At 57.9% G+C, this 23,819-nt stretch overlaps 4 protein-coding genes across 5 annotated transcripts; all 4 read right to left on the bottom strand.

Annotated features, from left to right (window-relative positions):
- Positions 1-2,769, bottom strand: znf385b (zinc finger protein 385B). The gene is made up of 8 exons (XM_085920690.1): positions 2,405-2,769; positions 1,722-1,888; positions 1,524-1,643; positions 1,333-1,468; positions 1,022-1,135; positions 811-944; positions 638-715; positions 1-537 (listed from the first exon to the last, which is right to left on the bottom strand). Exons 1-8 carry the CDS (start codon positions 2,664-2,666, stop codon positions 403-405), a joined length of 1,146 nt encoding a protein of 381 aa, XP_085776816.1. The 5' UTR covers positions 2,667-2,769; the 3' UTR covers positions 1-402.
- Positions 2,770-3,218: 449 nt separating this feature from the next.
- On the bottom strand, positions 3,219-9,456 carry cwc22 (CWC22 spliceosome associated protein). The gene is made up of 20 exons (XM_085919770.1): positions 9,267-9,456; positions 9,011-9,055; positions 8,637-8,836; positions 7,801-8,255; positions 7,529-7,681; positions 7,344-7,472; positions 7,014-7,182; positions 6,837-6,890; positions 6,633-6,768; positions 6,345-6,551; positions 6,108-6,170; positions 5,722-5,817; positions 5,576-5,657; positions 5,396-5,456; positions 5,230-5,307; positions 4,997-5,149; positions 4,738-4,865; positions 4,562-4,663; positions 4,330-4,493; positions 3,219-4,232 (listed from the first exon to the last, which is right to left on the bottom strand). The coding sequence occupies exons 2-20, from the start codon at positions 9,051-9,053 to the stop codon at positions 3,958-3,960; spliced, it is 2,748 nt and encodes a 915-aa protein (XP_085775896.1). The 5' UTR covers positions 9,054-9,055; positions 9,267-9,456; the 3' UTR covers positions 3,219-3,957.
- A 723-nt stretch (positions 9,457-10,179) lies between these two features.
- Positions 10,180-17,456, bottom strand: trappc10 (trafficking protein particle complex subunit 10). Its single transcript, XM_085920375.1, has 24 exons — positions 17,221-17,456; positions 16,604-16,685; positions 16,392-16,527; positions 16,128-16,327; positions 15,819-16,014; positions 15,562-15,673; positions 15,222-15,469; positions 14,990-15,136; positions 14,756-14,870; positions 14,459-14,535; positions 14,286-14,377; positions 14,067-14,207; positions 13,877-13,986; positions 13,697-13,800; positions 13,061-13,504; positions 12,827-12,968; positions 12,608-12,766; positions 12,302-12,528; positions 12,102-12,202; positions 11,846-11,978; positions 11,522-11,689; positions 11,268-11,448; positions 10,931-11,125; positions 10,180-10,689 (listed from the first exon to the last, which is right to left on the bottom strand). Exons 1-24 carry the CDS (start codon positions 17,294-17,296, stop codon positions 10,445-10,447), a joined length of 3,831 nt encoding a protein of 1,276 aa, XP_085776501.1. The 5' UTR covers positions 17,297-17,456; the 3' UTR covers positions 10,180-10,444.
- A 374-nt stretch (positions 17,457-17,830) lies between these two features.
- cnga4 (cyclic nucleotide gated channel subunit alpha 4) lies at positions 17,831-22,396 on the bottom strand. 2 transcript variants are annotated; one of them, XM_085920377.1, is made up of 8 exons: positions 22,264-22,396; positions 22,098-22,199; positions 21,921-22,031; positions 19,300-19,585; positions 19,002-19,175; positions 18,672-18,917; positions 18,410-18,575; positions 17,831-18,346 (listed from the first exon to the last, which is right to left on the bottom strand). In XM_085920377.1, the coding sequence occupies exons 1-8, from the start codon at positions 22,377-22,379 to the stop codon at positions 17,856-17,858; spliced, it is 1,692 nt and encodes a 563-aa protein (XP_085776503.1). In that variant the 5' UTR covers positions 22,380-22,396; the 3' UTR covers positions 17,831-17,855. The 2 variants fall into 2 exon arrangements, with proteins under 2 accessions (XP_085776503.1, XP_085776502.1); XM_085920376.1 differs by having other exon boundaries at positions 19,002-19,585; positions 21,925-22,031.
- Positions 22,397-23,819: the final 1,423 nt, after the last annotated feature.

Genomic DNA, 23,819 nt, shown 5'->3' with positions numbered 1-23,819 from the left:
TATAATAGATAAAAAAAAGAGACGGCTCGAGAGAGGGAGATTTGCATTTTGCAATCGAGGTCAGAAAATTTATTACAACAGTATCTGAAAAGCACAATGAGTCCCGGGCACCGATTGGACGAACAACTTTCAAGGCCGCGCCAGCGCGGAGCAAAGTTTATGTCAGCATGGCAACAACGTGAACGAGGATCTGACCACGGATCAAGCACAACGGGGCCACGCGGCCCTCCATCCACTTGCACATCTTTGGCCCGTTGAGCAGGGGAGGGGCACTCGGTTGTCGGAACCGTCCCCGATATGCCCTCCATGTTGCGGAGGCGTGTCGAGTTGCCAGTTCGAGGCCAGCCGTGGGCGTGCGTACATGCATGTTTGTCCATCCTGTTGCCCTGGTCACAACTCGCTTCAGTAGGGCGAGAAGAGGGCGGAGCTCTGGTTGGCTCGAATTGGTCCAGGCGCAGGGTGGGCCAAGGGGGGGGTCACATTGGCGTCGGACGAGCTTTGCAGCGCCAAGGACCAATCAGAGGTCGTGGTCACCTCCTAACAAGAAACAAAGGCGACAAGAAGCAATGCTAGCTTTGGCTCACGACAAGCCATGTGAGCTGCCGCCAAAGCGGAGGGTGACGAGGACGACACTGACCCCGCGTTGACTTTTGCTGAATCTGGGCTTGCTCGGCTTCCCCGCCAGGCGGTCTTTGTGCCTCCGGCTGGACACGTGCTGCGACCACAACAAGGACATGGAACGGAGTCAGGCGGCGCCGCCGCCGCGCAACAACCGGCCTGAGACAGCCACGTGCTCGCTCCGTCCGTCACCTGCTTGAATTGAGTCTCAGAGTTGGCATGGATGTCGCAAGTCTGGCAGCGGAAGGTCTCGTTTGCGGGCGGGGCGGCGGGAGCTGACGTGTGCGCCGCGCCGCGAGCGTCCAAGGCGCTCTTGTGCTTGGCGCCTGCGGGACATCACGGCCGTTTGCAAAACGAAAAAGCTTCTTAAAGCCTTACCGGTCAAAAACGCCACTGCGCTTACCCGAATTGTGGGCCTCCAGCTGCGTGAGCGAGTTGACGGCCACTTTGCAGAGCGAACAGTAGAGCCGCTTCTCGGGCCGCTCCGGCGCCGTCGGCTCCGCCTCGCCCGACACGTCTGCGACGGACGGGCAACAGCGGGAGAGCGAGTTCAAAACTGTCCGGTGCCAATCGTTGAGATGAAATCACGGGAAGGAGAAACGCGAGAAACGGGGAGCGCCAACGACAAAAGACGGACAGACTCTGATGTCACGGCAGCTGGACGCCAGGAAGCGACGGCTGCCGAAAGGCTGTGAGCCGGCCGTGGCCAAGCACCTGCGTCGCCGTCGGCTGCCGTGGAGCGGGCGGATCCGATGTCGCAGGAGCTGCCGTCTTTGGCATCCTCCGTGCAGCGCTGCATCTTCAGCTTCTTGGCGTGGCGGCTGCCCCGGTAGTGCGCCTCTGCCTGCGACTGCGCAAACAACGGCCGTCAACAACGACGGCGACGCCGCCGCCGCCTCACTCACATCAGAGTTGAACGCGAGCCGGCAGACGCCGCAGTCGACCGGCCGCTTCCTCCTCATCTTGGGCGCGCCTCGGCGGATGCCAAACGCGTGCTTGATCACCGCCTTCTGCACCGGATCCATCTGTGTCGACATGTGAAAACAGAACACCGTTAACTGACATTAGTGGTCAAGTGTAACACGGGCAACGTTTGGACGTACCGTGCTGAAATGCGGGTAGACGGGAGCCGCTGGGATAGTCGCTGGGATAGCCGCTGGGATAGCCGATGGCGGAGCTGCGCCGTCGCCGGCAAACTGCGGGTAAGGTTTCACCATGGCGCCACCGAGCAGGCCCGGCAGGGCGGCGGCCAGCGTGGTGCACATGTGTCCTGACGAATACAAAGAGAGCAGAGTTTGCTTCTTGCCATTTTGGCTGATGAGTTTAAAAGGTCCATTTGCTTTGCTTTGCTTTGCTTTGCTTTGCTTTGCTTTCCAGTCAAGCCCAGCACATGAAAACGTTTAGTTGGTCTTGTCAAAGTGGGGAATTTCTTTCTTACGTCAAAACATGAAATTTACGCGAGTTGTTTTCGAGATGGTGACGCAGGGTAGGACAAGAGAGTCAAATTGATTAGAAAGCAGCCTTTCCATTTCTCACACGCCTCTTTTCAACTCGCTTCGCCCCGGTGACGTTTTGCGCAGACGTGACTATACATTTGGAGACCCAAATCTTCGTCCAAAGTGGGCTTCTCGTACGACATCGGATACGGAGGCGACAGCACCCTACCTGGCGAACGGCCGCGGTTGTTTCGTTCCACAGCCACGACGGTGTGGCCCTCAATAATGTGCTTGCATTGCTTGCATTGCTTGCATTGCTTGCCTGCTTGCTTGCTTGCCTGCCTGCTTACCTTCGTGTGCCGGGCAACAGCATACTCCCTCGGGCCTGTTCGTCTTCCACGGCGCTCGCTGGAAGCCGGACTCTTTGGCAAAGCGCTGCAAGTGCACGTCGCTGCTGTTGTAGCCGGGTGGCGCTGAGTAATGGTCGCTGTGATAGTCGTTATAGTTCGCGACGTGATGTTCGCCGTATTGCACGTTGCACGGTGGCTCGGTCGCGCTGCAACTCATCCTTCTGGGGATTTTGAAACTAACTCTGCCTTTATAGTTTCTCATTTTTCTGCTGACCACAAGTGCTCACCATTTGCATGCGTCTCTTTCCCGCTGTTAGAGGCGAAACCGGAAGTGAGTGAGCCGAAAAGTCCCTAGGCGAGCACGCGCATGTCCGGATGTACGTCACCAATGGCACCGCCCCCCCCTCACTCGTTTAAATGTGAGGGGAAAAGGATTATTATTTCATCCCGCGGCAGAATGACGACTTTTAAAAAGTGCACATAGTTTTTAGAAGTTTATATATATAAAAAAAAGCGTCCGTGTTTGACCTCCAATTCCATTTCCGCGAAACAGACCAATCACAACCTTCAATTAAGAAAAACTGGCCCCGCCTTCGTCTCGCGGCACAATGACGACTGCATATTCCTAAACAAGTCACGCTTTACAAACGTCCCGATCATATGTTGATTAAGTTCTGCATTTTACTTTACCATACAAGATAATTGAGACAAATGACACAATAGTGTTGGTTGAGTAACAAATGGATTCACTTCCAAATTACTAACAACCATGCTGCCCTGTCCAGATGGCTGACTCCAAACATCAGACGTGCACTTATGATACCAGACATGTGGCTTGTTTTATTATCAGGGCATATAAAAGTTAGGAGACAACGTTTTTCCATTCTGAAAAAAGTCAAGAAAATATGGCTCGGGTAGAAACGACGCACTGTCAGCGTTTGGAACCATTTCAGCAAGCTTCTGAATACGGTCAACACTTCCACCTGTCATGCAGCTGTTTGTTTGAATGATTTGGATTTGGTTGAAATGGAGCAAGCAGCCAAGGAGGCCGGCCTACTTGTTGGGGGTCCAGCATACACCCGGCTTTCAAAACATCTCCCAAAGCAATAATCATGAGTGTGTGTGTGTCAACTATCGGCATGTTTCTGCTGGGTGGGTGTCGCAAGCGATGGACATTGAAAAAGCTTGTTGTTTTCAAATCTCGATGAAAGCGGAACATCCGTTGCGTGCGTGCGTGCGTCCATCCATGCGTCCATCCATGCGTCCATCCATGCGTCCATCCATGCGTCCATCCATGCGTCCGTCCATCCATCCGTCCATCCATGCGTCCATCCATCCATCCATCCATCCATCCATCCATCCATCCATCCATCCATCCATCCATCCATCCATCCATCAGCAAACGTTGAAAGGTCACTGGCACCTTTTGGCCGAGCGCTGCCATTATCGGATCAAAGTGTCGCGCTTGGTGTTCCGAGGCAGAACCGCCCGACCGAGTTCAGCTCACGTGGCAAAGGTGGAAGTGTGACAGCTGTTTTGTCTGGCAACGTTGTTCAGCGCTGCCGCCGCCTCCTGTCGTGCCGCTCGCTCTCCTCCGCTCTGGCCCTCCCTGGTTTGTCCCTTTGATGCCCGTCCTCCCTCCCCTGCTTCTCCGGCTCCCTTTTGAGCGGCCGCCCCTTCTCGTCTTGGTCCCGCCACCCGCGGTGGGGCTCGGTCGTCTCGCTCTCCCTTCTCGCGGTTGTCGTCGATGAATTCTTCTTCTTCTTCTTGTCGCTTTGTCCTTTCTGCTTCCTCCTCCTCTTCTTCTTCCTGCGTTTGCCGTCCGAGTCTGGAAGGGACACAACACACGTCAATGGAAGCAAGCGGCCGCGGTGGTGGCAAGTGAGCAAAGGCTGTGACGGGAGGCGTCGTTCGGGAGCGGGCACCTGAGCTGCTGCTGCTGCTGCTACTACTGCTGCTGCTGCTGCTGCTGCTGCTGCTGGACGAGGACGAATCCGATCCGTCGGACGAGGAGTCGGAAGATTCCACTTCCTGGGTCTGAGTCATGATCATCTTGGGGGCGTTCTTCAGATGTTCCCTCAGCTCGTCCCTGGAACGGGCAAGCCGCATGGAGTCGAGCAAAGCCAAAGGGCCGGTGGGTCTCGCTCGGTGACTTACGTCAGGCCTCCCAGGCCGATGGAGGTGAAGAAGTTGATGGCGAATCGGGTGTTCCTGGGATTGTCGCGAGGGAAGAGGCCTTCAAAGAAGCTCTGCAGCGTCCTGCCAGACACAGACGGGTTCAAGTCGGGCTTGGGGGGAGGAAGGACGGAAGCGTGCAAGCAAGCGGCACGTACATGTCCTTGAAGCGCTGGTTGAGTCTGGGCAGGCCCATGTAGGCGCAGAGCTCCTGGAAGAGAATCTTGACAAAGATCCTGCTGGAGGAGGTGGTGGTCTCCTCGCTGATCTTGATGCACTCCAGAACCTACAAAGGTGAGCGCAGACGGCCCATCGGCTTGAGGCGGGGACGCTCCAGCTTTGTACGGAACCGGACCCGAGCCGAGCCCAGCCCAGCCCAGCCCAGCCCAGCCGGGCAAAGAATTTTGGGCTGCTTACGCTCCAGGGGACCGAATCGGTGTAAAGGAGGTGCGCAAAGAGTCTGGCCACGTTCCTCAGCTTGTTGGTCTCCAGCCGGTGGATGGTTTCGTACTGCTCGGCAAAGATGGCCTCAAAGCTCTCCATGTACTCCTTCTTCAGCAGGCAGAACCTCTACAGAAATCAAACATTTGCGTGACAATTGCGAGGCGGCCCGTTGAAGGAAGGCAGCGCTCCCGATTGGCGCGTCTCACCCCTGCCAGCAGGCCAAAGAACTTCTCGTAAGTCCTCTGTTGAGCGCAGCAGTCTAGAATCATGTTGCAAAGCTCCTTCTGCGCGCGCACGCACACACACACACATTGACACATCAGCGCTCTGACAAACAACCGCAAAGTGTGCGTGTTTGCGCGTGCGTGTTACCGTCTGACTATCTGGAAAGTCCATCTTGATGAGCTTGTGAGCACACTCCTCAAAGTCCAAACTGCACAAGGAAGCAGCAAAGACGCACACGATGAGTTGATCTCGTTTGCTTTTCACTCCCGAGCCCGACGCGGCCACTAGATGCCCATGTGTGTGTGTGTGTGTGCGTGTGTGTGAGACCTGGACTGAATGACAAGGTAGATGGTCCTCCTGAAGGCCACCAAGTTGACCTCCGTCTGATCCAAGATGGTCACCTTCTCGTCTGCGGCCATATTGCGCGCGGTCATCGTCACAAGCAGAAGCGGTGGCCGAGCCGAGCGCCTCACCTTCCCCCTCGGGTTTGCCGTCGCCATCTTCCTCATCTTGGTCGTCGTCGCTGTCCTCTTCCTCCCCCGAGTCGCCGCTGCCCTCGTCCAAGATGTCTGGCCGTGGGACAAAGTTGTTTAGCAAAGTTGCATCCACCTCGTTCTCGCCCGGGCATCTTATTCAAACGTCCGCCGCCGCCGAGCTTCAAAGTCGGGCTGTGCGCTTCATCCAGTTTTCTTTTTTTTTTTTTTAATACGAGCGCCACCTTAGCAGACGCCCGCAGTTGGCCCGCCTCACAGTTGGCGGAAGAAAAAAAACAAAGAAAAAGCGCAAGCCGACTGTTGACGCTGCATTAGCGCAACAAGCCAAATGGGAGCGTGGCCGTGTGGCGGCGCCAGCAGCTTACCTCGCTTCAGCGTCTTGTACTTCTCCTCGTTTTCCTCGAAGTTGGGGTCCATCTTGAACACATCTGCACACACGGACGTTTATCATTGCGCACGCCGCCAAACGTTTTTGCAGTGTCAACGAGGTCATCCTTCGATGAAACGGAAGCCGGCCGGCCGGCCGGCTGGCCGGCCGGCCACACAAAAGCATAACAAGATGTCGGCCGGGGGCTCGGCCCGGCTCTCCGCTAACGACTCACTGAGGACGTCGTCGCCGTCGTAGTCGTCGTCCAGCGGCAGCATGTGTGTGAACTGGTCGTCCTCGTCCACCAGGTCCAGACCCTCGGGGATGACGGGGTGGTCCTTGAAGCCGTCCTTGCGGATGGCGAACATCACCTCGATCATGTACTGCACGCGCTTGTCGATGGCCGACTCGTGCAGGACGTTGCGCAGGCGCTCGAAAATGGCTGCGAGCGAGACAAGGCGCCGCCGGCGTCAGCCACTTTGCCACCTGTTACTGAACGTCAACGCCTCGGGGAGGGGCTGACCGTTGATGCCGCGCGGGGAGACGTCGGTGAGCTTGAGGCCGCACTCCTTGAGGAAGGCGATGGCCACCTCCACGCTGTCGTCGGTGGGCCGCTCCAGAAGCAGCGTCAGCATCTCTAGGCACAGAACCTCGTGGGCCTGCCCAGACCAGACGCAGGCATCAGACGCGCACGAGCACCTCCCCCTCCCCGGCCGGCCGTACGTACCACGTTTTGGTTGATCAGGTGGGCCACAAACTTGGACGACGTCAAACATTGTTGCTGGGAAAGAAACACGCACTTCTTGTAAAATGACAGAATCCAATGTGAAGGAGAGGAAAACGCAAATGGTGTGGACGTTCAGTTCCCAAAAGAGGGCGGGCGGGCGGGGCGCCGCTACGCCACCTTGATGTTGCGCCGGTATCCGCGCCTGAAGGTGAGGATGAGCCGCTTGAGGATGAGCTCGCCAATCTGCGGGAACTTGGAGTTGATGATGGCCACCACGGCGGCGTAGACATGCGTGAAGATGGGAGACGCCGCCTGCGCCTGCAGCACAGAGCGTGACAGCAGACCCCTGGGCACACCGGACCGGAGAGAACGGGATGCATCTCGGGCATGTTCAAACGGATTCAAATCTAGCCAGCAAAAGCCAAGGAGGACGTTCCCTGGAGCTGCCGCGTCAAGCGCTGCACTTTAGTGGGGGTTTTGATTTGGTTTTCTGCGCGTGGCTCTGACCTGCCCCTGACGATGTTCTCCTGCAGGATCTCCTGGATGATGTTGACGATGTTGGACACGTTGACTTTGTTGATGAGACCGTTGATGGACTTCTTGAGCGCCTCCCAGCTCATCCTCTGGTAGGCCAAGCTGCGTGCGGGGGTGGGGTCAGCCTCTCGCCAGCACGTAAAGCGACAGCGGCCTACCTGCTCTTGTCGGTGATCTGCTGCTGCATCAGGCGCAGCTTGGCAGGCGGGATGTAAGCGCCGCCCGTCCGGGTCAAGATGGGGTCCAGCTCCTCCTTCTTCTTCTTGGCCGGGGGATCACCGTTGGCCGAGGGGGAGCGGCCGCGACGATCCCTGAGGGGACACGGGCGAGGCAACTTATGCCGCAACTTCAGATGTTCAAAACATGGCACCCAAAACCTGCATTATCTTGAATTATGATGACTCCTAAGGTTGCTGGCCGAGCTTCTTACCGAGGGTGCCGGCCTCTGTCAGAACCGTGACGGTCTCTGGACCCGGACCGCTCTCGCCCTCTGGACCGCTCTCGCCCTCTGGACCGCTCTCGCCCTCTGGACCGCTCTCGCCCTCTGGACCGCTCTCGCTCTCTGGACCGCTCTCGCCCTCTGGACCGCTCTCGCCCTCTGGACCTGGACCGCTCTCGCCCTCTGGACCTGGACCGCTCTCGCCCTCTGGACCTAGACCTCTCTCGCCCTCTGGACCGTTCTCGTCGCCTGGAGCCGGACCGTTCTCGTCGCCTGGAGCCGGACCGCTCGCGACCTCCGGACCGGTCTCGTCCCCTGGACAGGTCGAGCCCCGCGGATCTCTCCGGGCTCGCCGACCCGGATCCGACCCGTTCCGCAGATCCAGCGCTTCTGGACGGGGACCCGTCAGGTTGTCCGATATCAGCCGCCGGCTCTTCTGCAGCCCTCTGCGCACAAGCACAGGCCCGTTTCAAAAGCTTTGCGATTCCACAAGTGCGTAAGGCCACAGGCGGCGGCGTGTATTACGGCAACGTGTCTGAGCCCAAATTATTTTCTTCAATCATGTCGTCACAGTCAAAAGATTACTGTCAATCTTTATCACGTGAGGGGTTCTCCAGTTCACATCAAGTTGTCTCCCATTAGGAGCCAAATTAAAGGGTGAACTCTCGATGGTCCCTCCGTGGCGTGTGCGCATGGCATCAGCTCCCAAGAGTCCTCGCTAAAAGCGCACAGGAGTTTTGCTGGTTGCACCGCGGCGATGTTATTGATTTAATTTTGGCAGGAGAAACAGAGATGTCAAACATGCGAGTGCCCCGGCCGGCACGTACCGTGACGTGAGCCACGCTGCTCCTGATCTTCCTCATGGCAATGTGATGTTCATCCTCGCTGCTGCTGCTGCTGCTCCTGCCGCTGCTTCGTGCCCGACGGCCGGCCGCATCGCCGCCACCCCCTCCTACTTCTTCTTTTTGGTTTGAACTCTTAGGAAGAGGGGAATCCCGCTGGGGCTCAGCATCCTCGTCCGACTCTTCTGAAATGACAAAAAACCTCTATAATCCCACATGATGGTAAACACTCGCATCTCAAAGGTGTGTGCACACAAACGAAGGATGACAAAAGTGGGTGTATAGTGTCACAGGTTCAATATGTGAGCACGTAAACACAGCGGTCCATTCCTAAATATGACATCGGCCGTGCAACTTACCATTGGGTTGTTTCTGAGCAGGACTCGTGCTTGGGCGCTCCATTTCTGAAACGCACATGACAAATCCAGGCATGAAAAGCGGACCAACACGTAGTTACAAAACACGCCAAGAGTGGTCAGGATCGAACAGACAGACAAAGAGACAAAACAAACACGTTTTCTCGTCTGATTTTCGCGTTTCTCGACCGTGTCTTGGCTCGTGCTAAAGCTAGCAAGCTAAAGCTATCGGCGCCAAACTTGTCTCGGAGGGACTCACCCTGTTTCGAATTCTTAAGACACAAGGTCTTTCGTCTTCTGTCAACTTCCTGGACGTTTTTCTGTTAAGTCGCGAATGTAAGCTTCCAGCTTGAGCCTTTTTCCGCTGCTAAGTCAGAGAGAGACAAAACGCAACCTAGTCGGATAATGAAGGCTTTTCGCTCGAATAGCTTCCGGGGCACTTTCCTGCCGAAAATGACGACATCCGTTACAAATTGAATATATGACACATTTCTTTCCCTTCAGCTTCATTTGAAAAGTTTTGGTTTGTACGTGGGATTGTTATATTGAAAAAAAAAAAAAAAAAAAAATTGGGGGAATTTTTTGCGGTAATTACTGGAGTGGCTTTGGGGTCAAAGTCATTATGTTGCATTCGCGGAAAATTGGAAATCGACCAATTCCATGACACGCATCTATATTCAAGATGCTCAAAGTGCAGCGGGAGCGCATTATCGCGATTGCTTGAGGCTCCAGTTGTTAAAAGTTAAAGTCCCAATGATCGTCACGTACACATCTGAGTGTGGTGAAATTTGTCCGCTGCATTGAACCCATCCCGGTGTGATTTTGATCCATTCCCTGGGGGAGAGGGGAGCAGCAGCGGGGCCGCGCCCGGGAACCCCCCCAATTCCAACCCTTAATGCTGAGTGCCAAGCAGTGGGTCCCATTTTTCAGTCTCTGGGTTCATTCCAGGAGTGCCAACGCAGCCAAAAAGAACCAAGCCACAAAATAAAATGTTCCGTCTTACCTTAAGTCAGCTGCCCGAATCTTTGCGGCTGCTCTCCGTTCCTCCTCTGGTTGCTAGGCAACGGGCACGCGGCAGCTGTCGGCATATACAGGGCAGGCGGTTGTGCCCCGCCGACTGTACTGACGAGACGAGGCGAGGCGCGAGTGCACAAGATTCACACAACACACAATGAATTGTGGGTGACTCACGCCTGCCACGCAATTGAGAATTTTATTAGTAATAGGACTGTCAATCAAATAAGTTTTTCTCCCAAACATTTACAATATACACATGGAGGCCAAACAGTGAACAACATCAGCACGTGAAGCGCTCCGGTGGCCGTTTTGAGCGTACGTGTGGCGGGCGGGAGGGCAGCCGGCCCCGCCCTGCCCTGCGCTGCCCCGCCCCTTTCTCAAGTGTGAGTCAGGTGCCGCTACAGGGGTACCTGTTTTCTGTCACGTGGCGTGGACCTCCACAATGTGCTCGTCGGCGGCGGGCAGGACCAGGACTTGCCGAGCGTGGCTGTGGTTGAACACCTGACCGGGACCGAAGGGGTCCAGACGGGGCAGGACCACGCCCCTGTGCTGCTGCTCGCCCAGCGATTGGACGCTGCCGCGACTGCGCACGCTGGCCGTGTCGGCCGCCGCGTCGTCCAAAGTCTTGTCCAGGAGAGACAGGCTGTCGTTTTCCACCTGGCTGTCTGAAGACGCAGGGCAAATGATGGATTGACGGAGCGCGTCTTTGATATTTGGCGCAAACCACAGCGGGCCCAAACCTTTTGGCACCGCGTGGCATTTGCACCGAGCGCTTGGCTCGTCAATTCTTCCGTTCTCACAATTTGATGCCGCGTCAAGTATACCAAACACGAGCGCGGCGTTTCAGAACACGGCTGATGCGACGGCGGGCCGAACCATTTGGGAGGGTGCGTGTGCATTACTGACCGGCGTCTGCTTGGACGCTGCTGGCGTTGTGAGGAAGATACTTGAGGACCTTGATCTTGGGGAAGGGAAGATGGCCGGCGAAGAGCGGCATGACCTCGATGTGGACTTTGTGGGCCCAAGAGCCCGACGACGGCGGCATGGACACCAGGCCCGAACTCCGACCGCACACTGCCCAGTTACTGCTGCTGTCTGCCACTGCACGGGAGCAGGCACGGACGGACGCATCAGCACCCGCACGGCACGCAAATGGCTTGGCTTTCTTCTTCAAAGATGCTGAAGCCTGACGGCGGGCGTCATTCGCAGCGACGATTTTGGACAACTCGCGTCGCCGTCCTACCTTCATACATGACCTTGCCCATCCCGAGGCCCTCGGTGTCTGTTTTGTCGTCGTCGGCCGGTTCGCCGTGCGCGGGCCGGGCCGCTCGCTCGATGACCACCTCCAGGCCGCAGAGGGAGCCGGAGCGACAGTGACTCTCACCCGCCGGCGGAACCATGTCGGCTCTCACGCTGTACAAGGTCTGCCGGGTCCAGAAATAAGATGACACGACAGATGCACCTGCCCGGGCCAGAGCGCCCCCTGATGTTTCTTACAGGCACGTTATCCACCAGGAAGTGGTAGTGGAAGGGCTCGAAGGCGGCGTCCTCGCAGCGGCCGCGGGGACAGAAGCTGGCCGAGAAGACGCACTCCAGACTGGACGGGAGAGCCTCCTTGCACGAGGCCTCCCACAGGAAATACACACTCTGCTTGCTGCATAACAACTACACACACAGAGGGGCGGGGCGGGGCAGGGAAGGTGTTGTCACACATCAATGGGCGGTCAGGAAGGAAAAGTGTCACCCAGTGTTGCGGAAAATGATTTTTTTTTTTTTCTTGCTTATGGACCATCAGCTGATTAAGGTGAGGAGCTCGCTCACCTGCCGGGCACTGGCATTGAGGCACGGCATCTCCAGAGGGGCCCGCCGCCGCGGCCCTTTCTCGGCCAGTTTGACGTGGGCCAGCGTGAAGTCGCAATCTGATACATTGCGCACGCATACCTGGATGTACTTCCTGGCGGGGGTGGGACCGGAGAAACGCAAACAAAATATGACAATCAGAAGCGCCGGCAGCAGATCGGCCGCACTTTGAGAAAAAAGGAAAAAGACGGCAGTCGGCCTGGTCGCCAGCTCTCACCTGTTTCCGGCCGATAGTAGCGAGTGCTCCGTCTTGAAGGGGATGTGGAAAGTGAGGCTCAGCAGGGTGGAGTAGATGGACCACGGACAGTCGATGGACATCTGGGGACAGAGAGAGGGGGAGGCGGGCTGCGATGAAGGCGGGCGGGCGGGCGGCCAGGCGTCTCCCTCCGGGGAGCCGCGCCCACGGTCCTCGCTCACCCTCTGATCAATGGCGGCCATGGCCGTGTCGGGGTGACTGTAGCTGCGAGGCCGGCGCGGCGCCTCGCCGTTGGTCAATCTCTCGTCGACGAGACGCTCCGGTCCGGGCGGGATGAGGCACAGGACCTCCAGATGGAACTCCAACGTGTGGTAGGGAGGGGTGGGAGGCAGGCCGATGCTCGTCACCTTGTCTGAGGACTGGACGGACAATGCGCTCTCCGCCACGGCTGTCCAATGAGGAAGCAGCGGTGCAATTAAAGTCTGTGGTGCGATGGCACCGGCCGGCGCATGGCGCCGGCTACGTACCGCCTCCGTTGTTGGCGACGCGTGCCGTGCAGCCGACGTGGGCCAGAACCGGCATGCTGTCGCTGTTGCTGAGCTGCAGGGCGTCGCCCTTCCTCACGGCGTAGTGGCCCGTCAGCAGGGTGAACTTGACCGTCTGCGGGAGGCCCGCCAGCAGCGGCTCTGAAGGCGCACAAATGAGGATATGGCCCCGCTGGGTTGCCAGTTGCCGCGGTGACTCACCTGAAAGCGGCCGGACGCTGAGCTGCGGTTCCTGAGAGTAGACGTGGTACTGGACTGAGGGGTAGATGTGAGGCAGGACAAAGTTGACGTTGGCCAAGGTGACGCACAGCTGCCGCAGCGTGTAGGTACCCGCCTCGTCGCTCTGCGGAGGGGAGAGAAAAAAAAAAAAAGGCGCTGTTCATTTGGCCGCCGGCGCGACACCTAAGACGGTAGACAGCGGCGGCGGTGTCTCACCGCTGCTGCCAGGACGACGCCGTTATCTCCGGGCTCCAGCGTGATGCCGCTCGCCCTTAGCACCAGCGCGCCCTCCTTCAGGGCCGCGGGCGGCGCCGCGCCCATGGCGCCGTTCCGAGGCGGGGGGCCGGAGGCGTCTGGAGGCGAGCCGCTGTCATGTCGACGCACCAGCAGGTGGGCGTTCCTGCACACCACGCCCGCCGAGCTGAGGGAATCGTCCGAGGGGCTGCGGTCGTGCGCCTCGTCCATCTCCGGCGGGGGGCCGGCGCTCAGGGAAGACGGTCGGCCCGGCGCAGTGACGGCCGCCTCAAAGTCCACCGCACCGGGGAGGGCCGCTCCGCGGGCGCCCCCCTTGGAGACCCGCTCGGCGTCCAGGTGGACACCGACGGCCAGCTCGTCCACCCGCACGGCGACGGGCATCAGGCAACGCAGAGTCAGCTCCACCTGACACCGACAACGTTGTCAACAATAACATCGTAGCAGACATGCGGCATATCATGTACGGCCGGAAGGAGAAAATGGCTCTCGTTGTTCTGGCCCAGTGCAGAGTGACTTTGTCCCGCTTGTCGTTGGAGCGAGAAGCGTTTACCACAGCGCAACTCGCTGCGTGAGAAACCAGCGCGAGCCTCATCGTACCCGCAGGGCTGCGCCAGAGTGCACGCAGGCGCCGTCCGGCCCGAATCGGATCCGCGTGAGCAGAGCCAAGATGCCCATGTCCAGCGTGGCGGATGGATCGCCGCCTGCGGAGAGAGAACGCGAGCGAGCGAGCGGTCGGCGTCAGCGGTCTCCCCAAAAAATCTGCCGGCCGTCGCTCACCTCCATCGGCAGGCTGGCCGGCGTAGTCGAGAACGTCGCGGCAAAAGCGCGTCCTCTCCTCCGCGCTGAGGTTGCCGTCACCCGCCAGTAAGGCGCTGGTGCGCAAGGAGCTGCCGCGGGACGCCGGTTAAGGGAACGCAACGCGAGTCCGGAGCGCCTTTGGGTCAGCGTCGGCAGAAGAGAAGGATACTCGGCGTTTCGCCTTAGCAGTTTCTGGCACTCGCCCATCTGTTTGCGGGTGTGGGTGACCGGAAAGGTCCAGCCCTCGCAAACGTACGAACGCAGAGCCTCAGCCAGCAAGGCTTCGGCTCGCTCCGGCTCGCCCTTGCTCCTGGAACGCACGGTGCGCAAATCAAGAGACGGAGAAGAAAAAGCGTCATGGCGGTTGCGCGCGCGCGCGCGCACTCACATGTAGAATTCCGCCAGACTTTTTCCCAGCAGTCGGGCTGAGCGCAGTCTGCCGACGGCCCGGTACATCTCCATGGCCGCCTGGCACAGCTCCTGCGGCGGGATCGGGAGGGAGGAGGTGAGTGAGCGAGCCAACGTGGAGAGCGGCCGTGGGCAGGCTGGCCTGGACCTCACCAGGTAATGCCTTTCAAAAGCTTCCACGGAGGACAAGGCTTCTTTCAGCTTCTTGTAGGGACTCTGCAGGCTGTTGACTGAAATACAAAGCCCAAGCCAGCTGAGCTCAGCCCCCGTCGGCCAACTTCTCAGAGGCGTCGTGCGTCGGCGTGTGGTAGCAGCCTCTCTATCTATCTATCTCTCTATCTCTCTCTCTCTCTATCTGTCTGTCTCTCCATCTCCCTCTCCCTCCCTCCATCCATCTATCTATCTATCTATCTATAGGTGTCAGCAATTGGGCCGGGGCGGCCCACCTACCGGTTTCGGGGCGTTCATCCCCCAGTCCGGCCAGCAGGTCGACCGTCCGGTTCAAGTCTTCCGAGGTGGGACCTTTGCGCGACGCCAGCCCGCACAGTTGTCCCAGAGCCTTGAGCTGCGCGCAAGCACACCTCACTCAATGACAATTAGCGCTGCGCTCGTCATCCGGGCGGGGACAGATTTGGCTCGGACAAACATACACGTGCGTCGAGAGGCCAGCCGTCCTCGCCTTACCTTGTCGGCAGCGTAGGCCCACAGTCCCACCGTGTGCGAGGCGTTGGCGGACAGCTGGGCCTGGTCGCAGCAGCTCTCGATGCGGTGCAGAACCTCCAGGCAGCTGAGGAAGACCCAGCAGTCCAGCGCCCCCCGCAACACCGACACCTGCTGGAGGCGCGGGAAGAGGTCAGCAGGGTGCGAGCGAACAAACGAACGAACACGGGCCATTGCGGGCGGGCAAAGCCAGAACCTCGAGCAGACGCAGCTCCTGCACGCAGTTGTGCAGCAGCTCCAGGGCCCGCTGGGTCACCTCCCAGGGCCTCTGCAGGAAGATGAGCAGGGTGCACTGGCGCGAGAAGAGGTAGCTGCGCAGGTCCAGAAGGCTGGCCGAGCCGCGTTGGATGCTGTCGCGCTTCTCCATGTCGATGGGGCGCCGCAACAGCAGGCCGCTCCAGTTCAGCACCGGAGAGCAGAAGGAGCCCAGCCACTTGGCCGCGTCTGAGGGCGAAGCCGCCCGGGCCCACAAACTCAAACGCTAGGCCCCAAAGCCCGAGCCCGCCGAGGCTAACCTCAAAAAACGCCGGGCGTACCTCCGGCTCCAAAGTTGAGCACGTACTGCGTGAAGAGCGCATCCAGCTCGTCGTACTGGACCAAGGCGTCTTCGAACTGCTGCAACATCTCAAAGACGAAGGCCAGCTCCTCCTGCGCCCACAGCACACACAGCGGCCGGCAAAACCAGAGCAAAGGGCAAAGTCAAAGCAGCATTCGGGTTCACGAGGAGGTCCGGCCCCAGTTTGAGGTCAGGCTGAGAAAAGCGCCGCGAGATGGGCTCGGAGCCCGACTCAACCTGGACCATGAAGTACTGGCAGAAGCTCCATCCGGGCTGGGTGCGTTTCTCCCTGAGGGTGCGCATGTCGTCCTCGAAGCGCCCCAGGTTCTTGGTGAAGGACATGAGCAGGAGCGTCCTCAGCTTGAGCAGCAGCGAGTTCCACGACTCCTGAGAGCGCGACGAGTCCTTCAGCGGCTCCGACAGCACCACGCACCTGCCGGGAATATCGGTTTGAGGGTTAGAGCTGACACGCGCCGGGCACCGGCCCCGGACGAGACCCGAGCGGGGCGAGCGAGGCGAGGCGGCAAAAAGGCCCGGGAAGCTGACCTGTCGTTCTGCTTGTTGCAGAAGTCACCGCGGATCTTGTCCACGATGGACGAGCGGGGCAGGATGTTGCCTTTGTTCTTCTTGCGCGCGTCGCCGCCGTCCACCACGATGATGAGCCAGTCGGCCGAGCCGTGCGCTCGCAGGCTGCTCTGCCATCGGCTCACGTCCTCCTTCACCGAGCCGCGGTACGCCTCGGCGTCCTGCCGAGCGGCAGCCTCGCTAAGTCTCTCCGCGTCTCCCCTCGCTAGAGACGTTACTACTCACGCAGCAGTCGGTCCAGTAGATGTGCAGGAAGGGGAAGGTGAGCAGGGCCTTGGTGCCGTCCTTGGGCAGCAGCTCCTCCTTGAACTGGACAAAGTTGGCCTCCAGGTGGATCATCTTGGGAGCGCGTCCGTACGTCCTCAACACGCACACAGCGGGGAAACATTGAGACACGTGGAAGCCGAGCTCCCGGCCGAGCGGCTGTCTGTACCGACCTCCTCCACTCCATGGGCTCGCGGGGCAGCTGCTGAGCCAGGGCGGTGTAGAGAGACGTGAACAAGGCCTGGTCCCCGGCACCTGGCCAGAGACGGAGCAAACAACACTTTTCGCTTCACTTGCATGTTTGAAAGCCTAAACTTGGCTTCAAACGCTACCATGTAAAATCGAGGTCGGATTGGAAACCTATAAAGCCATGTCGCAACCCTCAACTTGAACTCCGAAGTGGGACGACAGAGCGCATGCGCCGCAAAAAACTGACACCCGGCGACCCAGACAACTCAACGGCTCTCTGGAAATAAAGCCGAATGGAGGACAAAAATATTTACTACCGTGACAAGCCGAAGGCGAAAAAGTCAGGTCCAACGTAAAGGCCCGCTCACCCGGGAGCGCGGCTAACTAGCTGGCTGGCTGGCTAGCGAGACGCTGGGAGAGGAGAGCCGAGCGAGCGGCCACCCACACCGCAGTGCCCGGGTCCCTGTTCGAGTTGGGGAAAGACCGAGACGGTTCGTGGCGCGAACCCGCTAATCACTACTGTAGCTACTGTTCGTGCTAAAGCTAATGCTAACGCTCCCCGAGACGAGAGTGGAGCGGAGCGGAGCGGCGCGGCGCTCACATGTGACGATGGGTTTGTTCTCCATAGCGTAGATGACGGCGGCGGCGGCGGCTGGCTTCTCTTGACGACTGTCCATGTGCGTCAGCGACCGCGGCGGCGCGCCATTAAACGGAGCCGCGACCGACCGAGCGCGGCTTGGAAGGAGCGGAGCTGAGCGGAGCGAAGCGCTGCGGACGAGTCGGGCTGAGGCTCCGGTCAATCGATGCAACCGCGTCACTCACTCGGCCGAGAGAGGCGGGAGGAAGGAGCGGCCAAGGGGCGGGGGGAAGGGGGGCGGGGCGGGGCGGTGCCGGGCACACGTGCGCTTCCGGGAAACGCTGACGTCGTTTAAAGGGCTCGCCGCAGGCAGGTTTGCTCTGCGCTTGACCTGACCGTGGTGGCTGGCCACAATCCAAATCTGGAAGGGGCTTTATTCAACTTTTACGGAAGGGTGTCGCTGCCGCATCACAAAACAATGCTGAATTTTCTTCTTACTGATGTGAGTTACATCAGTTACACAAGTTACATTTCTGTTCTTTCCTGCGTGGAGAGCATACAGTTTAGGCTTCAGTCATGTCTAAACAATACATCTTTCTTTATATTGCACTTTCACACCAGCTTGCATGTAGAATCCAAAGAGCGTCACGTGATTCGAGTCACTCGCCATCCATCACGTGATCTTGGCTGCTCTCGGTGCCGTTTCCCTCCTCGGCTTCCTGGCCTTGGGCCTCCTCTCTCTCCTTAGCGGGCTCCTCTCCGTCGCCTCGCCGCTCTCCGCCGTGCGGCCGCCCGGTCCGGGCCTCCAGCTCCCACTCCAGGAGAGCCACGCGGGCCTCCATCTTGCGGTTACTGGACTCGGCCTCCGCCATGAGGCGAGCCAGTTTGGTTTGCAGGGCCTCCAGGACGCTCTCCAGCGCGCCGATCTTGGTCCCCACTTGCTGGGCGCCGCCCACCGCCTCCGCCGCCCCCCGGCCGTCGTCGAGCATGCCCATCTTGGTCAGGATCTGACGGCCCTTCTCCTCCAGGTGGCGCTTGGCAGCCGGGTACTCTGACAGTACGTCCGTCAGGTCCTCTTTGGACAGGCTGAACAGGTCCGAATATCCGACGCTTCGGATGTTGGCTGTGCGCCGATTGCCCGACTTGTTGCCTAGGGCGTGAAGGTGGCAATGAGAAAGGGCGTGGCTGCGCCGCGGCGGGCAGAGGGGCTGACCTTTGATGTTGAGGATGCTGATTTCCCCAAAGAAGTTTCCTTGGCCGAGCACGGCAAAGTGGGCGACGCCGTCGTCGGCCACCACGGCCAGCTTGCCTTCTTTGATGATGTACATCTCGTGGCCCACGTCGCCCTTCCTGCACACGTACTCCCCTGGACTGAACACCTGCATCAGCATCATCATCATCATCATCATCACATACGCCACCACACTGGTCATCCCAACACTGAGCACCGAGACACGCGCGCGGTGGCGGCTGACCTGCGGCGTTAGCTTGAGCACCAGCTCCTCCAGGAGGCTCTTCTCGCAGCTTTGAAAGATGGTGACCTTGGAGAGGGTCGGCAAGTGCACGCTGACGGCGATCTCGGTTCTGAGGTGGAGCGGCAACTGCTGCAGAATCTCATTCTCCCGCATGATTTTCTTGTTGATGTGCAGGTGCTGGTACCAGTTGTCGATGCGCTGACGCAGCTCCTTGCTGATGTGGTGGCTGCGCAGGTAGGCCTTCACCTAACGGCCCAACGGTTTGGACACAAAGCTAGCCGGTACGCTAGCTGCCAAGCGACGCGTCGTCGACGGAACCTCCCGGCTTACCAGCTCGTGATTGGGGAAAAAGACGTGGTCGCGGTTCCTCAGGCTGGTGATGACGTTGCCCACGTTGCCCACGATGGACGCAAAGACCAGCACGGCGATGAGCAGGTCGGCGATCATGAAGAGGAAGGCCTCCTCCTGACGGGGCAGCGGCGTGTCGCCCACCGTGGTGAAGATCTGCGCCGAGAACCAGAAGCAGTACAAGTACTGGCGGCGGGTGGACGCGAACGCCGGGAGGGAGGCGTTGGGGTAAACCCAGCCGTCGCTGCCGAAGCCGATGTGGTCGGAGAGCGCAAAGTACAGGCAGGCGTTCCAGTGGATCAGCACAAAGATGTAGACCATCAGCTTGGCGATGCGGAAGGTGTTGGGGTACGAGGTCCTGGTCTCCGTGCGGTCCAGGGCCTCGTTGAGCCGCGGCGTACGAAGCAGACGGTTGATCCTCACCGTGGCCGCCTGGACGCCAAAGACCAGGTAGAACAAGTCCGTCGGCAGCAGCGACGCCAGGTCCCGTAAGAAGCGCTTGGAGCCCAGGTAGCGCCGCTTCAGACGAGCCACGTCTCGAACCAGGACGCCCTGCTCCAGGTAGCCTGGATGGAAAACGCAGCCACCGCGTGAGGGTTCTTGCGCCACGCTTAGCTTCTTCTTTCTTTCGTGTAACATCAGAGCTCCAACTTAGTGTCGTGGAGCCACGCCAGCATCTCTTGTCCCAGGTCAAAGAGGCCGGCCTCCGACGGTGGTCTATATAGGGGGCAGGTGTTGATGATGTGATCGGCCGTCTGCTCGGGGTCTCCGCACTTGCAAGCTGCACTATCCGCCAGTCCCCACTGTCGCATGGATGCGTTGAAGCGCCCAACACCCGATCTTAAACGGTTAAGTGTGGTCCACTGCTGGCGAGGTAGTTCGTCTCCTCCCATGGCGCCGTCTCCTGGATCCCAGATGTAACGGTGCATGAGGGAAGGACCAGCTGCCTCCCACTCCTGCTTCCAAGCTGCTGCCAGCCAGGCATCTCTGGAGATGTCGTCGGGGATGGATTTGAGCATCTCTTGTGCTACAATGTTGTAGGCGTGGCGCCTCTTGAGTCTGCTTGGTGGAGCTGGAGTTGTTGTGGTGCTATGCAGGATGTGCCAGTTGTTATTTTTTGCCTTTCTGGCGAGAACGAGGGTGGCAGCCTCGCGGCAAAGGTTTGCTGGCGCTAGTCCCGCAAGGACAGGTAAGAGAGACACGGGGGTGGGCTTCAGGCATCCTGTTATTATTCGGAGGGCGTTGTTGATTGCCGCATCCACCTTTTTGGCGTGGGGGCTTCTGTTCCAAACTGGGGCACAGTACTCGGCTGCAGAGAAGACCAGCGCTTGAGTAGAAATCCGCAAGGTCTTAGCAGAGGCTCCCCACGTTGTTCCAACAAGGCGGCGGATCAGTGCAACCCTGGATGTCACCTTTGCCTTCAGATCGTCAAGGTGTTGTTTGAAGGATAGGGTCCGATCCAGACGCACGCCGAGGTACTTTGGGGCTCGTTGAACCTCCAGGCGTTTGCCCTCAATGCTCACTGCAAGTTCTCTCCTTGCTTCCCTGGTGCAAAGATGGTATGACGCAGCAACAGTCTTTTCAAGGCTGAGCTGGAGACGCCACTTTCGAAGGTATGCTACCATGGTGCGCATATCTTCATTCAGGCCGTCTTCCGTCGCCTTCCATGTTGGTCGGCTCAGCATGATGGCAAGGTCGTCTGCATAGCCATACTTTCTGGACGCTGTGTCCGGTAGATCGTATATATAGATGTTAAATAGGATTGGTGAGAGAACTGACCCTTGCGGTACCCCGCTCCTCAGTCTTCGGAGCCTACTGCACTGCCCACTGCTGGTTTGGAGAGTAAAGCTACGGTTGGAAAGCGTCTCCATGATGAACTGCACCATGTGCCGGTCCGGTACGGTCCTCAGCAGTTTCAGATGGAGTCCCCGGTGCCAAACTGTGTCGTATGCGGCAGTTAGGTCCAGGTATACCACTCCAGCTTTCTCCTTATCCTGGAAGCTGTTCTCTATGTCCTGAGAGAGTAGGGTAACCTGGTCTGCTGTTGACCTTCCTCGTCGGAAACCAGCTTGTTCCGGTGGGAGCTGTGGGTCCACCACTGGCTCTATACGCCTTTCTATCAATATTTCCAGGATCTTAAATGGGGCGCACAGCAGTGAGATGGGCCTGTATGACTTGGGGTCCTTCGCATCTTTATTTGGCTTCAACAGAGCTATCACAGAGGCCCTACGCCAGATCTTTGGGAGCTTTAGTCTCCGGTAGCATGATGTGAAGAAGGCTCTAAGCCAACTAGATGTTGTTGGGCCCTGGTGGATGACAAACTCCGGGTGGATATTGTCACGGCCCGGGGATTTGCCCGGCTTTAGCTTACTCATGGCCTCACTGAATTCCTCTGCTGTAAAGGGTCCCGAGAGATTGGAATCGACGCTGGCCGCTCTTAAGGTACAAGACACCTCACGCGATATCAGTCGTGCAAGGTCTTTGTCTGCTTCCGGGAAGCGGCCATTCTTCAGGAGCTGGGAGGCGATTGCATTTGCAGTGACTGGGCATCTGTGGGCTGATGTATTTCTGCCTGTGAGCTGGTTGATGGTCTGCCACGCCTTCCGGCTGGAATGGGTGAAGTTAATTGATTCAACGACTTCTGTCCATCTCGCCTTGCGGGAGAAGTCCAGCTTTTTGAGCAGTGCTGCTGCCGTTGCGTCCTCCTCTTCTCTAGAGCTAGCTCTCTGATGTTCCCTCAGGAGACGGCTACACTCCTCATCCCAGCCTGGGATGTAGTTCCTGTTATATCCACGTTACACGAACACGCTTAGCTAAAAAACGCACATAATAATCACAGACAAACGTCTCTAACGCAAAGAAGCACACGGGGGATCCCACGTTGAGCCGCGCGCGACGTACCCACCCGAGCGCAGGGCGACCATCATGTCGGCGGCGTACATCAGATCGGACACGGCGTCCAGGGTGAGCCACACGGCCAGGTAGCCCAGCGCGATGGACGGGAAGCAGGTCCTGGTGCCGCACACAAACACCTCGCTCATTTGTCCCCGAGCCGCCTCCGAAATAGCCATTTCCTACCTGAGGATGATGACCACCCAGTTGTAGACAACGGGCAGAACCATGAGCTGCAGCCAAACGTAGTAGAACCGCTCGGCCGGGTCCACCACCCAACTGGTCCAGCTGGAGGCAAACCGAGCACTCCTTTCCATGAAAGAACCTTGCTTTTCATTTGCTTGCTACTCACGTGGTGACGCGGGGATCCGAGCCGTCCCGGACGCCGCCATCCGCCTCGTGGCCCACCTTGGACCTCTGCCGCCAGCTGAGCCACGCCAGCCGAGTTGAACCAGAACCCCCGTTCATGGTCACTTCAAAAGCGCCTGCCTGCCTGCCTGTCTGAGAGCGTGTGTGTGTGTGTGTGTGTGTGTGGGGGGGGGGGGGGGGGGGGGGGGGGTGAGAGAGCTTCTGTGTCACCATGGACGACAACACAACATTATCGTCGTCTTCTCCTCCAGGAGCGTCTTCATCCCCTGAGGAGAGAGGCCCGTATATTGTTGACGAATTCAAGTGTGTTTTCCGTTGCATTATTAATGACTTTTCATAACATTCGGACTTTTTTTAAATCAAGAAAATACATCTTTGTGATTGCCACGTCTTTTTCAGATCTACCCCCCCAAAAAAAAAAAATATATATAATATATCATACATACCTATATATATCATATATATCATATATATATATCATATATATATATATATATATATATATATATATATATATATATATATATATATATATATAGTTTGAAGATATGCATCCACAAATACACGCATCGGTGTGTCTCAGATATTCAGGCGTTGAAAGGCCATCCCTCCTTTATCCGCGAGAGGGCAGTGTTGTCTCCATTGAGCCCATTACATGACTGGATGACTCCGCAGGGACTCGACTTTAAAATGGGGAAAGGGTTTATTTCGGTATTTCGGTAAAGACAAAGAAAAGTTGTATTTTATAAAGTTCAAAGGATTTCTGAATAATTACAAGAACGGAGCAGGTGTTGCCTGCGACTGCGAGTCGCTTGTGTTTGCTCCAACGGCAGGCTGACTTGAATAGACCGCATTTCCGCACAGTAGGTGGCGCTACGCGCCAAAGAGAGAATAGCACCTCGATGAGAACCAAGACGGGAAGAACTCAAGGTCACAGCCACATTTGACAGCATTTGGGGCTTAGCAAACGGATGGATGGCTCCGTTGTTGTTTTCTTCTATTTTCCCACTTCTTTCTCTTCAATACTCGCTCGCCATGCCAATAGTCACCACCAGGAGGCCGCCTTCTCGGTGGAACCATTGAACGTATGCCAGAAAGGTGCTGATTGCCAAAGAACGTCCAGGGTAGCCTGCACGTGTGTGTGTGTGTGTGTGTGTGTGTGTGTGTGTGTGTGTGTGTGTGTGTGTTTGTGTGTGTGTGTGTGTGTGTGTGTGTGTGTGTGTGTGTGTGTGTGTGTGTGTGTGTGTGATCATCCAGAAGGGAAGATTTGGCATCATCACAAGCCACAGTTGGACTTTTCCTTCTCCTCATCCCGCGCTCACTCATGAGCTACACTTGCACTTTGCCTTCATCCTCTCTCTCGGGGCGCTCTTTTGGCCCTCGGGAACGCTCGAGACTGTGTACATTGACGGCCCAAACCCGCCGGCTGTTCTCCAGTTGTGACAGGCCTCGCTTCCTTATGATGACAATTAGTGGCTGTTAGGGAGCGGGAGGGGGATCCAGGGAGGGGCCTGCTCGTGGAGAAGGACACAATTAACA

This window comes from Syngnathus leptorhynchus, chromosome 9 (genome assembly GCF_054491065.1).
Source record: "Syngnathus leptorhynchus isolate UIUO chromosome 9, UIUO_Slep, whole genome shotgun sequence".
Classification (NCBI taxonomy): domain Eukaryota; kingdom Metazoa; phylum Chordata; class Actinopteri; order Syngnathiformes; family Syngnathidae; genus Syngnathus; species Syngnathus leptorhynchus.
The sequence above is the reverse complement of the archived record's forward strand: the minus strand, read 5'-3'. Positions and strand labels throughout refer to the sequence as shown.